Source organism: Homarus americanus, unplaced genomic scaffold (assembly GCF_018991925.1).
Source record: "Homarus americanus isolate GMGI-L3 unplaced genomic scaffold, GMGI_Hamer_2.0 scaffold23578, whole genome shotgun sequence".
Taxonomy (NCBI): Eukaryota; Metazoa; Arthropoda; class Malacostraca; order Decapoda; family Nephropidae; genus Homarus; species Homarus americanus.
Genome location: NW_024733231.1, coordinates 310,835 through 327,279, shown reverse-complemented (window position 1 = coordinate 327,279; position 16,445 = coordinate 310,835). Strand labels below are relative to the sequence as shown.

Genomic DNA, 16,445 nt, shown 5'->3' with positions numbered 1-16,445 from the left:
AGGCCCTGAGCCACAGCAGCAGGTGGGGGACAACTGGCCCCAGAGCAGCTCTATCACGGGAGACAGCTGTGAGACAGGTACTCACCGGTGAGGCCCCGTGGAGCCACAGCAGCAGGTGGTGGAAATTGCCTGTAGGAGCAGCTCTATCACGGGAGACAGCTGTACATGAGACAGGGTGAGGCCCTGTGAGCCACAGCAGCAGGTGGGAGGACAACTGGCCCTGTAGCAGCCTATCACCAGAGACAGCTGTACATGAGACAGGTACTCACCGAGGCCCCGTGGAGCCACAGCAGCAGGTGGTGGGACAACTGGCCTGTAGCAGCAGCTCTATCACCAGAGACAGCTGCACATGAGACAGGTACTCACCGGTGAGGCCCCGTTGAGCCACAGCAGCAGGTGGTGGGAGGACAACTGGCCCTGGCAGCAGCTCTATCACCAGAGACAGCTGTACATGAGACAGGTACTCACCGGTGAGGCCCGTGGAGCCACAGCAGCAGGTGGTGGGAGGACAACTGGCCCTGTAGCAGCAGCTCTATCACGGGAGACAGCTGTACATGAGACAGGTACTCACCGGTAGGCCCCGTGGGCCACAGCAGCAGGTGGTGGGGACAACTGGCCCTGTAGGAGCAGCTCTATCACGGAGACAGCTGTACATGAGACAGGTACTCACCGGTGAGGCCCCGTGGAGCCAGGCAGGTGGTGGGGGGACAACTGGCCCTGTAGGAGCAGCTCTATCACGGCTGCCATTTTCAAATCATTTTCACAACATAGAACAAAACAATGACTCGTGCGTGTGTTGTTGTCCGTGTTGCCTGGTCCACTTCTTAGTCACCCTATATATGTATTTTAATTTATTTATATTTTTACTTTATTTGTAAAGAATTATTTAACAGATATGTTTTATTCCTGTTATATATACTAGGATGCTATATAAGGAACTCAAATATAAAAGGTAAAACCATTTATTTGAAGATTTATTAATTATTATTATTATTATATATATATATATATATATATATATATATATATATATATATATATATATATATACATTTGAATTATATACAGTTTTAGTTATGTATGACTATTTATGTATGTTATATTTTAAAACTATTTTATATATTTTTTTTAATTATTACATTATTTTAACTTTATATTTGAATAATTTATTAAAAATAATATTAACTGACATATTTCGTAACATGTAACGAGGGTTTTTACAAGCATAGCAATAAAAGAATTGTTGTGTTGTTAACCAGGTTTTATATGTGTGATCTCTGACCTGAAGACAAAACAAAGTGGATATAAAAGTAAATGAACCAAATATAACAGAAATAGATCTGATCGGGACTAATTTATTTTCCCAATAATTCCTCTTCAGTACACACACTCACCAAGATAAATGTCAAATAAGTAATGTGATGCTCCACAGTTAACTCTCTATGTTGGGTCCAATAAGCTTCTTGGCGAGACTTGTGACATTACCCTAACAAATAATTGGTGAGTACTGTGTCCCTTTACTCTATTATAAGACCTCTGCACTCACAGCTTAATGACTACACATATACCCTTAATGTTATCCACGACTACACTATATACAGTCAGCTTAATGTTATTCAGGACTACACTATTTACAGTCAGCTTAATGTTATTCTGGACTACACTATATACTGACTTAATGTTATCCAGGACTACACTACTGCCAGCTTAATGTTATTCAGGACTACACTATATACTGCTTAATGTTATTCAGGACTACACTATTTACAGTCAGCTTAATGTTATTCTGGACTACACTATATACTGCCAGCTTAATGTTATCCAGGACTACACTACTGCCAGCTTAATGTTATTCAGGACTACACTACTGCCAGCTTAATGTTATTCAGGACTACACTATTGCCAGCTTAATGTTATCCATGACTACACATATACTGCCAGCTTAATGTTATCCAGGACTACACTTTACAGTCAGCTTAATGTTATCCTGGACTACACTATATACTGCCAGCTTAATGTTATTCAGCACTACACTACTGCCAGCTTAATGTTATCCAAACGATTTATTCAACAGAGAAAGATCTATGGGTTAAATACATCCCTGGAGGTAAAGTTTTGTATATAGTGAAAGGTTTCTTACATTTGACGTTAAAATTATCATTTCGGTCATCCACTTATTTGGTAGTAGGTCAGAAGCGTTCAAAACCCATCGGGAAAAATATAATTTCAACCTAACCTAATCTAAACATTACATAACCTACACCTAACCTCAACATAACCTAACCTAACCTACACCTAACCTCAACATAACCTAACCGTAAAATTCTAAAATTCTCTACATGACCGAAACAATAATAATACCCATTTGACAGTCAAGGAAGGCAGTTTGGAGACTAACTATTCTTACTGTAGCAACTTTCACTCACTCATGGTGATATTTAAGAAACGTCATTAAGGTCATTTTGGCACCTAAAAAAGTAACTATTGAAGAAAACTTGGTAATTAATCCACAAACACCAGCAAACAGTTTAGGAGTGAAAAAGAAAAAAAAATATGGTAAAATTGTAATTTTGGTCATACACCTAATTGGAAGTTGGTCAGAATCATTCAAAAGCCTTCAAAAACTATCGGAAAAACATAATTTCAATCTTACCTAACCTACTTTAAACAAACCTCTCGGACAGCGGTAACTTAAAATACTTAAATTTGCTGGGTTTCCTCCTCTGATGCTGGTGTGTGTGTGTGTGTGTGTGTGTGTAAATAATAATAATAAGTGTAATAAACGGTTTATTAATAGAGTTGCAGCCGGTGACTGAAAATATACAGACTTACATTTGATTTAGATATAATGATATAATATGTGTTGAATACATTTACAGGGCTGTACAGTACATAAATCAGGAGTTGTTTATTGTGTGTGTGTGTGTGTGTATGTGTGTGTGTGTGTGTGTGTGTCACTGTTTCCTCTCTGATGCTGGTGTGGTATACAGGCAGTCCCCGACTTACGACACCTGCACTTACAAACAGGATCCTCATATATTCATCTAAAAATATAATTATTTTCAGTATTCTACAAGTTGATTCAGCAAAGAGTACATTAAATTGGAAGATGATATCCTTGGATATTTCTAAATCACAATGTCTCTATGATAAAATGTCAGATTTTGCATAGTTTCCATGTTACAATACATTTAAGATGTTGTATTAATGAGTGAATTTGAAGTGAAACCCCAGTAGGTTTTTGTAATCATTTATTCAGATATCTCTACAGTGTGACTCTTTATTTATTAAAAGAAATGTTGCCCGTCTTTCTGCCTCAATGCAGGCCTGTACTTGTCATACCATTGATTGTCTGAACGCGTTCCAGAATGCCTGGACTATGTTTAATTTGCTCGCACCTGTCACAAACACGTGGGAATATCCAGAATCTAACATTTTACCATAGAGACATTGTAGTTTAGAATTATCCAAGGATTTCATCCTCCAATTTAACTCATAAGCCCTGGGTTAGGGTGCTGCTGGCAGTAAACCCCCGAGTTAAAGCGAGGAAAAATAAATTTTTCCAAAACTAATAAAAAATAAAGAAATAAAAATTAAATAAATAAAAAAAATGGCGGAAAATAGGCGGAGGTTCTGGAACATCACCCGGGGCCTAAGGGTTAATGTACTCTTTGCTGAATCACCCTTTACATTGTTTAATATTACTTTATTTACAGTATTTATGTTTGGGATATTATTGTAATGTTGTTTTGTATGGGCAGGGTTGTGGCTTAATCTAACCTAAACTATGGAATTAACACTATTCTGACTTACAAACAAATCGACTTATTGATCAGGGTCCAGGAACGATCCTGTCGTAAGTTGGAGACTGCCTGCAGTAGTATTCCTTGACCCTGAAAATGTATGTTTAGTCACCAATATTGTGATCCTAAGTGGTTAAGAAGTCCAGAGCAGCCATCTTGAAAATCCAAAATGATTAATACTGTATAATGTATCTGGAGAAAGTGATTCTTATCAAAATGAAAACTAAGGCAATGGAGAGGTGTGGGGAAAATTTGGTGCTTTTTTCTGGAATGTAGTAGGCAGCTATCAAACAGGGAGGTACTACCGCCTGGAAAGATATTGGAAGCATAATGTGTTGTCTAATGGTAGACCCTGCTGCCATATGGCATCACGAATATTGTGACCAAGTCCCAGGTTGCTGATCTGTCTTTCTGCCTCATTTACACACAATTGCAGGATCTCAATTGTTTCTCTTACTATTGACAACACAACATACTATACATATAGCGTTTCTCACTATTGATTAGTATTTTTCTTTTCTTTATTATCATTATTACAGTGTTGTTATTATTATTTTATTTTACTTTTATTATAAATTTTATTTACTATGAATTACTATTATTAAATTTTCGCCCCAGGGTCCCATGTGGGTCAGTGACCTGTGCCCGGTGGGCTAATCCCTAAAAAAAAACATATATTGCCAAGCTGCCTGACTATATGTGAAGAACAGGTCTTCTTACTGATACCGCTTAGGTTTACCAGTTGTTCACATTGTTACTATTATACTGTAGTGTAAAATATTAGAAAGGTAAACACTATATTGTTGTTATATAATTAATAAAAACTTACATGTAATGTATATTTGGACAGGAACTTGTAGCATGAGCCTGGGAGGATGCCGATCCAGGCCCCTCAGTGGACCGAGTTTCTCTCGTGTCCCATTTGCTGCCATGAATTTGACAGTGGTCAGCGTGGACCCATCAGCTTGGGCTGCGGACACACCGTCTGCCGGGCCTGCCTGGCCAAGCTGCAGCGCAACCAGTGCCCTTATGACCAGGTGGGTTCTCATTTATTTAACTTTTGTTCTTTGATTTTATCATTGTGATTTTTGCTTCTAAAATTTTTTATGCACTTAAGAAAAAGCTTTGTGAGTTCATTTCAAATAGCTATAGTAGCCCCTTGAAAATGATGTTTTAAATGAAAATTTATTTAATAGCAATAGGATGAGGGTTTGACTACAGATACTCAAAGACAATGGCTTAACATTTTGAGGATAAAAGTTTCAAGCATTGTTTTGAAAGAATGAATAATAAATGGGGGTTAATGGTGTTTGAGTGATGTGGTAGATGATTAGGAATATCCCTCCAGAACACCTGTGGCAAGAGTGAGCTTGCCTTCATCTGTGCTCTGAAGCAGTGTTGCATTATTGGGAATTATGCCCAATTAGTTGGTCTACCAGTCTAACCAAGGATTGTTAAACAAGTTGGGGTAATATTCGTGGTTACTTTTTACTTTTACCAGTGAGCCAGCAGTGATACTACAAGGTATATTTATGTGAACCTGAACCCAGCAGTCACAAACTTTGCTCTTGTCTGGCTTACTTAAAGTACAGTACTGTACAGTAGGTATTGAGTAATCTGATAGCGTCAGGCAACTGTGTACAGTATAAAGCACAGCTTGTTACAGGTTATCCACAGCTTCAAAAATTTAATCCGACTGAAATTTTTAGAAAAAAATCATATACTGGCGGATTTGTTTGATTTTTTTATAAATTAAGTTATGTAGACCTATACAATAGTGTTGCTCATACTCAAATTTAAAGTGATTTGGACAATTATTATTTTACAGTATAATACTGGTGTTGACCATTATACAATGGGGTTAGGACATCAAAAAACCATCGTAAGGTGATCTATCTTAATAGCTGATGGGGGAAAATGGGTTCTGTTTTTAGACCCTGAAGAGTCAGAGTTAGCACTTAGTGGTTATTTTCCAATTTGTAATTTCAGGTAGACCTATTTTTTTTTTACTCTGTTACATGCACACACAATCTTTCACACAGAATGTGCAAACAAATTAAAAGAATTAATTATTATAAGGTCAAAAACATAAAATGAATAACCATTTCTTACGTGTGTGGGAGCTAGCATAGAGAGCGGAGGAGGGGGAGTGGCATGGGGGAATCTCGGCTCACTGTCTGCGGTCCCGTGTAAAGTGACACCATTATCAAATGGCAATGCAACATTTTTTCTTATATTTTATTTATTATTTCTCTCTTTACTCCTCACATTTACTGGTAAGTATACTGTGTATTATTATATGTTCAGAGAATAACTTTTTTCACATGCAAATCATCCTCTGGGTGATGTGACACACTTCAGCTGCTCAGCCTGGCAGTCACAAGGGGCAGGCAGAGTTTTTACGGCATTCCAAGATTGCGTCATCGTCTCGAAATATTGCGAGATATTGCACATCACTTTTTCAAAGCAGTGACAATGCAGGAAAAGCATTTGGGTAGCCATCGGGTAGCACCCATCACAACTGATCTAACCGATCACATAGCGGTATTTGGTGTTAATTTCTTAATCCCATAAAACCGATCGATTGTATATCAATCAATCGTATAATGGGCAACACCTGTATAATCACGTCTCTCATTTGGAGTGGGGGATTATTGGGTTTTATGTTATTGACCTGACCTGATGCTATGTGAGGTCACCCTTTGTATGTAAGCTCTACTCTCAGTCCCTTTAAATTCAGTTGCCTCTGAAGATGTCCTGATGAAGATGAAAGCTAAGGTGTTCCAGTTTTCCCTTTTCCTGTACATATGGTAGTTTCACATTTACTAAATGTAAAGTACAGTAGATGTATCACTTTTTATATCTTAACACTGCTTTAACTGTATTCTTGAGTGATTATATGCTGGTACAGTACAGTACCACCTGAATCATTTGTGAAAACAACAGTGAGCGAGTGAAAGAGCTTGTACAATGGCAGCAGACTATGAACTAAGAGTGTCATGATGCAAGATTTTGAGGAGATAGGCTGTGAGATACATCAGCCAATCATAGACATCCCTTGCAGTCACATGACAATAATGACCAAACATAGCTCAGGTGCCTAGCATGCATCCCCTCATTGGAAATATGATGCAATCTCTCGCAAATTTGTTCCCCTGCCCGGAATGGAGAAATTTTTCCCAGAATTTCAGGCATTGGAAAGCTCTGGGGATTCAAGATTCTGGCTAACAGAGAGATTACTTATGACAGATTGTACATATCAATAACGAATTTATCATAATGATTGCTCTAATATTCCTAGCAATATGAATTACAATACAGCATGCCCTTCAAATTTGTGGAATTTTAATTCGCGGTCTTCTATTATTCGTGGATGATACCCAGGATGTACCCAAGAATGTCTAAGGGTAGTTTTAAAGTTTCTGGCATTTTTGTGGCCGGGACAGAGAGCCATTTGCTCTAGAGACAGTAATTTCCTTTACCTGTATTGTGTGTATGTATAGACACACACACACACACACACACAAAACACATACAAATAAATAGTAATTGGAAAATCCTCACTCAAATAAACAGAAACAAATGTATAAAAAAAATTGAGTCTACCCTCAAGTCTACTCCGTGCTTTATTAATAATATAGCACGGAGTAGACTTGAGGGTAGACTCAACATTTTTAATATATAATTGTTTCTGGTTATTTGTGAAAGGATTTTCCCATCATTATTTATTTGTGCGTATGTGTTTTGTGTGTGTGTCTACACACACACACACACACATATATACAATATAGGTACAGTAAAAGAAATAATTGTCCTAAGGGCAAACACATAAAGGAAATGTACATTTCTTTGAACAAATCATGTACCCTTCCAGTTTAATTCTCAGCCTTTCATGGGGTATGCTGTTGAAAGCCTTGGCAAAATCTACATATATATTGTCAATATTGCCACCCTGTTCCAGAATTTGGGTCCAAACATCCAGTACCTTGAGTAATTGTGTTAAGCAGGAGTGTTCCGGTATAAAACCGTGTTGCCAATCATTACAAGGTTGTTTGGGAGTAGATGTTTCATCATGGCAACTGTTATGTTGCTCTCAAGCACTTTACATACTATGGTGGTCAGGCTCACTGGTCTATAATTATTTGTTGAGTGACAATTTCCCTTCTTGAAAATAGGACTCACATAAGCCATTCTCTAATCACTGGGGACCTTTTGCTCATCCAGGCATTTACAGAACAGGATCTTCAGGGACTCGGCAAACTTTTTGCACAACTCTCTCAGCACTCTGGGATGCACCATGTCAGGGCTAGGACTCTTGTGAACCTTTAGCTTTGACAATTTATTTCTTATAACCTCTTCTGAGAACACAATGTGGGTCAGCGCTGTGTCAAACCTCAGGTCCGATAGTCCTACTCGCGTTTTTAATTTTGACTTTGCATAGCGGTAAAACGCCTCTGGGTTTGACTTGACCTTGCTTGCAACCAACCTCTGGAACTCCTTTTCAGCCCTTCTACACTCTGACTTTGCTTGGTTCCTGGATTTTGCATTCATCCTCCTGTCCTACTCATAGGTTTATTTTCTCCGTCAGTAGCCTTTCGCAGTTGAGCCATCGTACGCCATAAATAATACTCCTTGAATGCAGTGATGACGCCTTGATCCATAGGCTGCATCAGTGCTCTCATGTTGGGAGGCAGGAAGACAACTCGAACAGTCTCATGTAAGTCATCAATATTGGGAGGATGAGCTGGAGCATTGTCAAGGATCAGAAGAATATTGAAGTCAAGGTTCTCCTTGGCGCATATTCCTTCATTGCAGAGACGGCTTACACGGTTAACCACTGGCTAAATATGGCACTGGTTATCCATGCCTTCTTATTTGCCTTGTAAATGACAGGAAGGTGATCCTTGGAGTAACCTTTCAGGGCCTGTGGGTTGGCAGCGCGAGAAATTAGCATAGGCTTCAGCTTGAAGTCGCCAGCAGCGTTCACACCAAGCAGCAGCGTTAAACGTTCTTTTGCCGCTTTAAAACCTGGCGCTCTTTTCTCTTCCTTTAAGATATAGGTTCTATCTGGCATCCTCTTCCAAAAGAGACCAGTCTCATCCACATTAAAGACTTGCTTCGCTGAGAAGCCTCCTTCCTCGATAATGTTTTTAAATTCAGGCGGGAATATCTCGGCAGCAACCGTATCTGAACTGGCAGCTTCACCAGTCATTTTAATGTTATGGAAGTTATAATGAAACCATCCTCGGTGGGCCGTAAAGGTCTCTTCCTTTGATCCTTCACCCTCTTCTGCCTTTAAGTCGTCAAACAAGGATTTTGCTTTATGCTGGATAACCTTAATGTGTCTTTGTTGCACTCAGAGAACTACCACTTCCAGCACTAGCTGGAAGTGTTGGTCCAGATAGTACTCACTGTTGTAGGGGTTAGTCCAGGGGTGGGCAAAGTGCGGCCCGTGGGCCACATTTGGCCCGCCAAATTATTTCTGTGGCCCGCCACTGCATTTGGCAATCAGAAAAAAAAATTCTTATTAATTACAGAAAGGACAATTTTGGAAGTTGGGTGGACATAGCACCAATACTGGCTCATTGCTGTTAACCTGTGGCCCGCGAAGTGTGCCACCATTCATGAAGTGGCCTTCCATCAAAAATAATTGCCTACCCCTGGGTTAGTCCAAGCTCACCAGCAATGTGCACTGCACGTTCCCCTTTTTCAAAATGGGTTAAAACCTCCATTTTCATCGCAAGGCTAATGGTCTTACTTTGCTTCTTCACAATACTAGCATCAGTAGCACTTGATGGGTGCTTGGAAGCCATTTCAAATGGTTAGAGTACAGCATTACGAGCAAAAAACACTTGAACACGTAAGAATGCTGTGGAAACCTAACAAAGACTGGCATCACTTGGGTACACTGTGTGACGTTCCGCGAGTGAGAGGTAACACACCAAGCTGATAGAGCGCAGTGCGGCAAGACGAGAGAGAGATTAATGCTCCATACAAAGTAGTCCGTGACGACACAAAAACGACGTTAATTTTGAGTCGTCAGGGCGTTAACCGAATTATTGGTATCTAAAGAGTAGCAACGTTATAACGAAACAACGTTAACGGGGGCAACGTTAAACGAGGACTTACTGTATCTAAATTGCAAACTTCAGTATTTTTTAGAACAAGTAATTTTCAGAATTTCATTTTTTGGGCCACAAATCCTTAATCTGCACAAGAATTGATTTCTAGCAGGAAGGTCGTGTTTCCTTATGGTGTTGTGACCTTCGATAGCAGTTACAGTATTTGTGTGACTCAGATATGGCTGCAGCCAACAAACATGATGGCTCTCTATAGATAAGTTAGGCCACTTGCTAACCTATCATCAATTAGTGGGATTTCAGGATCAATCTTCATTTATTGTTTAATCGTTTGCTAATGTTTATTTGAGTGAAGCCATTTTATATGTTACTGAGGTAGAAAGCTGTTAGTTAGGGCCAGAGGGAATAATGTTCATCTTGTTTTCCAGACTGTGATGAGGCTGGAGCTTGACCAACTTCCTGTAAATGGTGCACTGCTGTCACTAGTGGGGGCTGGGACAAGTGTGGAGGAGGGGGAGCTGCCCCCTCCTCCACCTGTACCTGCCACTCACTCTCGTAACTACTTAATGGCCGTCAAGTGTATCAAAGATCTGGCACTCTTCCTTAAACCTTTCTCTGGTAAATGTCTTCCTCATGAAATACTTTTTCATATATATATATATATATATATATATATATATATATATATATATATATATATATATATATATATATATATATATATATATATATATATATATATATATATATATATATATATATATATACAACAACCTCACCCCGCCTGGACGCGTGCGCGTGATCTAGGTATATGCTGATAACCACGAGGAAAGAAGAAAACACGAAGTTCCCAAGCGCTTTCGTGTAATTCACATCTTCAGGGGTGAGTACAGACTAAAGAGAAATACAAGCCAAGGTGTATATATACAGAGGAGGATGAGACCAGGTCCACAATGGTCAGGTATTAGGTAATGTCCCTACTAATCTTTAAATAGCACACAACGGTTGGTGGTCAGGTCAGATGGTCAGGTGACCCGGCCTTCTCACCTGGTTACAAATCTTCTTAATTCCAAAATTGTCCAGTTTGTACATGCCATTACTCAAATTCATGTTGAATGCTTCGGTATGTTTAATAAGACTAGATTCTATGATGTTCCTACTATCAATTGAATTACAAGGTAATATTGTGGAGGCATTATCCCAGTCAATGCAATGCAAGTTATCCCTCAAATGAACAAACAGAGCATTGGATTCCTGGCCTGTCCTAACGCTGTATTTGTGTTGTTTAATTCTAGTTGCAAGATCTTTACCTGTCTGGCCTAAGTAAAACATATTACATTCCTTGCAAGGAACTTTATAAATGCAACCAGTTGTGTTGTTGGGGAAGTTCTTGATTAACATTTGTTTAACAGTGCATGAGTTTTTAAATGCCACATTGACGTTCCAGGATTTTAGTTGTGAAGGAATGTGTGAGAATTTTTTGTGAAGTGGCAATATTAAGATATTCTTATGGTCATGGGCGGGCTTGGGATCAGTTCTATAAAAAGTTTTCTTAGTAATGTTTAGGCATTTGTCTATGAAAGATCTAGGATATTTAAGGTTTGAGCCAATATTATATATATATTTGTATTCCTCATCAATGAATTCCGGGCTGCAAATTCTCAAAGCACGTAAAAACATTGTTGAAAATACTGACTGTTTGACTTTATTATGGTGGGCAGAATAATAATGCATGTATGAACACACATTAGTTGGTTTTCTATAAATACTGAACTTAAACGTGTTACCTATTCTGTGTATCAGACAGTCTAGGAATGGCAATTTACAGTCTTGCTCTAATTCCACAGTGAATTTGATCGAGGGGGCTAAGTTGTTAAGTTGTGGCAGGAAAGCTTTTAGGTCCTCATTACATGGCCAGAGACATAATTCATCATCAACATATCTAAACCAGATTGCTGAGGGTGGTAAAATATTACTTAATAGTTTCTTTTCAAAGAATTCCATATATAGGTTGCTTAATACAGGTGAGAGTGGATTACCCATTGCCATACCAAATTTTTGAGCGTAGTATTCTCCATTGAATTCGAATTTGCAATCCTTAATACATAGTTTGATGAGTTCGATGAAGTCGTCTTTCGAGACGGGCAGTGAAATATCATCCAGGGAATCTATGAGGAACTCTAGTAAATCATCAACTGGGACCTTTGTAAAGAGTGATGTTACATCAAAACTGACCAGTTTAAACTCATAATTAATGCGTAAGTTATTGAGTTTATCAACCAGATCCATATTATTCTTGATATTGGAGTTAGAAACTCATGCACTGTTAAACAAATGTTAATCAAGAACTCCCCCAACAACACAATTGGTTGCATTTATAAAGTTCCTTGCAAGGAATGTAATATGTTTTACTTAGGCCAGACAGGAAAAGATCTTGCAACTAGAATTAAACAACACAAATGCAGTGTTAGGACAGGCCAGGAATCCAATGCTCTGTTTGTTCATTTGAGGGATAACAAGCATTGCATTGACTGGGATAATGCCTCCTCAATATTACCATGTAATTCAATTGATAGTAGGAACATCATAGAATCTAGTCTTATTAAACATACAGAAGCATTCAACATGAATTTGAGTAACGGCATGTACAAGCTGGACAATTTTGTAATTAAGAAGATTTGTAACCAGGTGAGAAGGCCGGGTCACCCGACCATCTGACCTGACCACCAACCGTTGTGTGCTATTTAAAGATTAGTAGGGTCTTTACCTAATACCTGACCATTGTGGGCCTGGTCTCACCCTCCTCTGTATATATACACCTTGGTTTGTATTTCTCTCTCTAGTCTGTACTCACCCCTGACGATGTGAATTACACGAAAGCGCTTGCGAAATAAGTGTTTTCTTCTTTCGTTGTGTTTATCAGCATATACCTAGATCACGCGCACCTACAGTGATTTACTTGCATATATATATATATATATATATATATATATATATATGTAAATCCACAATGAAAACGTGGATAAGATAAATTTTGATAAAATCACACGGGAAAATGGAAACAACGGAGATATTTATATATATATATATATATATATATATATATATATATATATATATATATATATATATATATATATATATATATATATATATATATATATATATATATATATATATATATATATATATATATATATATATATATATATATATATATATATATATATATATATATATATATATATATATATATATATATATATATATATATATATATTTTTTTTTTTTTTTTTTTTTTTTAAACCTCACTGGATGTTGCTAATAAGGAACTTCATTTTGTCCTATATAATCTATATAATTAGCGGACTTGCCCAGTAAGATTCAGCATTGGGAACATTGTCTGCTATTGACACTGTGATCAGTTGATGCACGGTGGAACTTGCTAGACTCAATACAGCGGTTGACAATGTTTACAGGAAGATGCCAAACGACACACTGAGCTGACGTAAGTACTGTACCGGTGGAAACTGTCAAACACAATAATATTTCCTCTAAGAACATTCTTTTAAAACTATTAAAATATTTCCTAAATTATTATTTCAATACAAATATATAGTGAACTCTATATACTGTAATGGTACCCTACAGGTAGCTGCTGGTGCCTTCACCTTCCTTCATTATTTGTGGGTTAATATCTCTATTGTGTAGATGGTGCATTCAGGGTGGCAGACATGGTGCATATAGGGTGGCAGACACGGTGCTTACAGGGTGGCAGACACGGTGCATACAGGGTGGCAGACACGGTGCTTACAGGGTGGCAGACACGGTGCATACAGGGTGGCAGACATGGTGCACACAGGGTGGCAGACACAGTGCATACAGGGTGGCAGACATGGTAATATCCTATAGATTCATATTTAATTATCATAATACAGCATACTGTACTATACTTGCTGGTGAGTTTGTAATGAAAATAGTAATTTACAAAAAATGAATATACAGTAGTACTTTTTAATACAATTTGCTGGAGGGAATATTTGTTTGATGATCTTACATTAGGTGATGTGTGTGTGTGTGATAATAATAATAATGAAAATTAACGGTTTATTGAAAGAGCATGGCAGCCAGAAGGCTGTAAATATACAGTTACATAATTGGGGAATGGGTCTCATGATTGACAAATAATATACAAGAAACATAAGTGATACAAATATGATATATAATAACTAGGTGGGGAGAAGGTCAAACTACAGGGCATTTCAACATAGTGACAGTGCAAAAAGATAATATTGATTGGGAGTGAATACACTGGTTGATTACAAGTTATTGATACAGGGTAATTATTGCAATGGTTGGGACTGGGCTGTTCTTATAGTGATCAGTACGTGCTCGTATGGGCTGGATGCGGTTGTGGTGTCGAACAGCAATTCGCTGATGAGGGATCTCAGGTGGTAGGAGGAGCTGGTGTCGAGGATGGTGCAGAAGCTTTTCACCAAATTTGCAGGTTAGGTTATGGTGATAATCAGAGAAAGCCGAGAGGGTCAGTGTGTTGAGCGCTTCTTGATATGTGGAGGAGGAAGGGGAGAGAATAATCTTGCATGCACTTTTTCTAGTTGTTTACATTGTGTGGCATTTAGGGAGGAAGACCAAGCAGGAGAGGCATGGGTGAGCTTGGGAAGTATGAATGTTGTGTAACACTAAGGAGCTCAGGCGCAGGAACTCCGAGGGACTTGAGTCGGCGGAGGAGGTGGAGACGAAAACTGGAGGATTTAACGACTTCGCTGACATGTGTTTTCCAATTTAGTTATTTATAGTGTCGCCGAAGAGCTTCGTGGTGTGTGTGTGTGTGTGTAATAATAATAATAATTAAAGGTTTATTTAAAAAGTCAGCAGCCCGAAGGCTGAAAATGACTTATTATATGCAAAGACATGGGTTGGGTGAGTCATTTAGCAAAAGCTTTCATTACTAAAAGAAGAAGGAACAATGATTGAAAATACAAATTATTATAGTTTACAGTTGATGGCCCGGGCGTGGGCTGGTCATGGGGACACCAGGTGGTGAGGTGTTCACGTGGTGTAGTAACTCGTCCTCGTGTGTTGATATGAGGGACCTCACGTGGTCATGGAGACATCGGGTGGTGTGGTAACTCGTCCTCGGTATTTGATATGAAGGATCTCACGTGGTCATGGAGACATCGGGTGGTGTGGTGTTCACGTGGTGTAGTAACTCATCCTCAGGCGTTGATATGAAGGACTTCATGTGGTCATAGAGACACCGGGTGGTGTGGTGTTCACGTGGTACAGTGACTCGTCCTCGGGTGTTGATATGAAGGACCTCACGGTGATGTTGTGTTATCCCATAGTCAGGTGCATAGCCGGTCGGCCCTCTGTTGTTCCCAGGGTGGACGGATTAGCACCTCCTTGCCAGAAGATGGTGGTTAGTTCCCAGGGGTGCTTATCTCACTGGTGGGTCGTGGCTTTCACTGGTACTGTCGAGTGCTGAATTCACGGGCTTAAACACTGTTCAACACTGATCCCACTTCTTTCCGAAACGAAATTTTAATTTTGATTATGTAGATATCCCGGTGGTGAGGATGGGTCGGGGAGAGGGACTTAGGGAATTTGCCGACATTGGCCAAGGGAGGCAGCTGCGTAGCGGGACCAGCGCCTGAATAGGTCTTGACTCTACGGTGGTCAAGGATGTAGCGTGCGTGCATGCTTTACTCTTGTCTAAATTTTTTAAATATCGTGATGTTCTTATTACAGTAATTTTTTAATTTATTTGACTAAAAGATAGGAAGTACAGTGGTCCCTCGGTTAACGAGCACAATCCGTTCCAGCAGGTTGCTCGTTAACCGAAAAACTCGTTAACCGAAACCATTGTTTCAATGGGTTTTTGGGTAATTGGTTCCAGCTCACCGAAAATTGCCTAAATTCAACAAAAAAGGTAGAAAAGTACACTTACTTTGAGGTGTGTATGTAGAAGGCTCCTGGATGATGATGATGATGATGGGAATTAGAATGGGGTGGAGGAGAAGGAAGAAGAGAAGGCATTGGGGTGGAAGAGAAGTCACCCCATGGCACCATTTCACCCATAAAATTTTAGTTCTCTTGGTGTATTTCAAGATTATTTTCTTTAAATCAACACTGCACTGCATTATATATTGTCAATATGTAAAATATATTTCAAAATGACCAATAATTTGCTTGGAAACACAGAAAAAAAGCATTTAGTGGAGAGAGTCTCAAGCAAGATGTTACCTCCACTGAAAACAGAGAGAGACTAACGCCTGTCGTGTGTGTTAATAGGTTGTATGGCACACCTGAAACTTGTTTCTATACCTTCAATTATGTTCAATAATTGTTAAAATGACTAAAAAATTAATATTAAACTGTTAAAATTCTTGAATAGTATAAACTTCTTGATATTTACTAAAATAGTAAGGAATTTAAGCCCTAAAACCGATTACTGTATTGGCGGACTAAAACTACAGCTGGTGGACCGCCAAATGCAAGCGAAAACATGTTGAAGCCGGTTCGTAAAAAACTCGTTAATCGA

General features: G+C 38.8%; 1 protein-coding gene across 3 annotated transcripts in view; it reads left to right on the top strand.

Moving 5' to 3' along the window:
- The first annotated feature begins 1,419 nt into the window (after window positions 1-1,419).
- Window positions 1,420-16,445, top strand: part of LOC121869520 (roquin-1-like) — a 141,989-nt gene continuing 126,963 nt past the window's right edge. For all 3 annotated transcript variants that reach the window (XM_042370876.1, XM_042370875.1, XM_042370874.1), the window contains exons 1-3: window positions 1,420-1,500; window positions 4,654-4,840; window positions 10,312-10,501. In XM_042370876.1, the coding sequence (XP_042226810.1) occupies window positions 4,679-4,840; window positions 10,312-10,501 (352 nt within the window). In that variant the 5' untranslated portion in view covers window positions 1,420-1,500; window positions 4,654-4,678. The remainder of the gene's footprint in view (window positions 1,501-4,653; window positions 4,841-10,311; window positions 10,502-16,445) is intronic.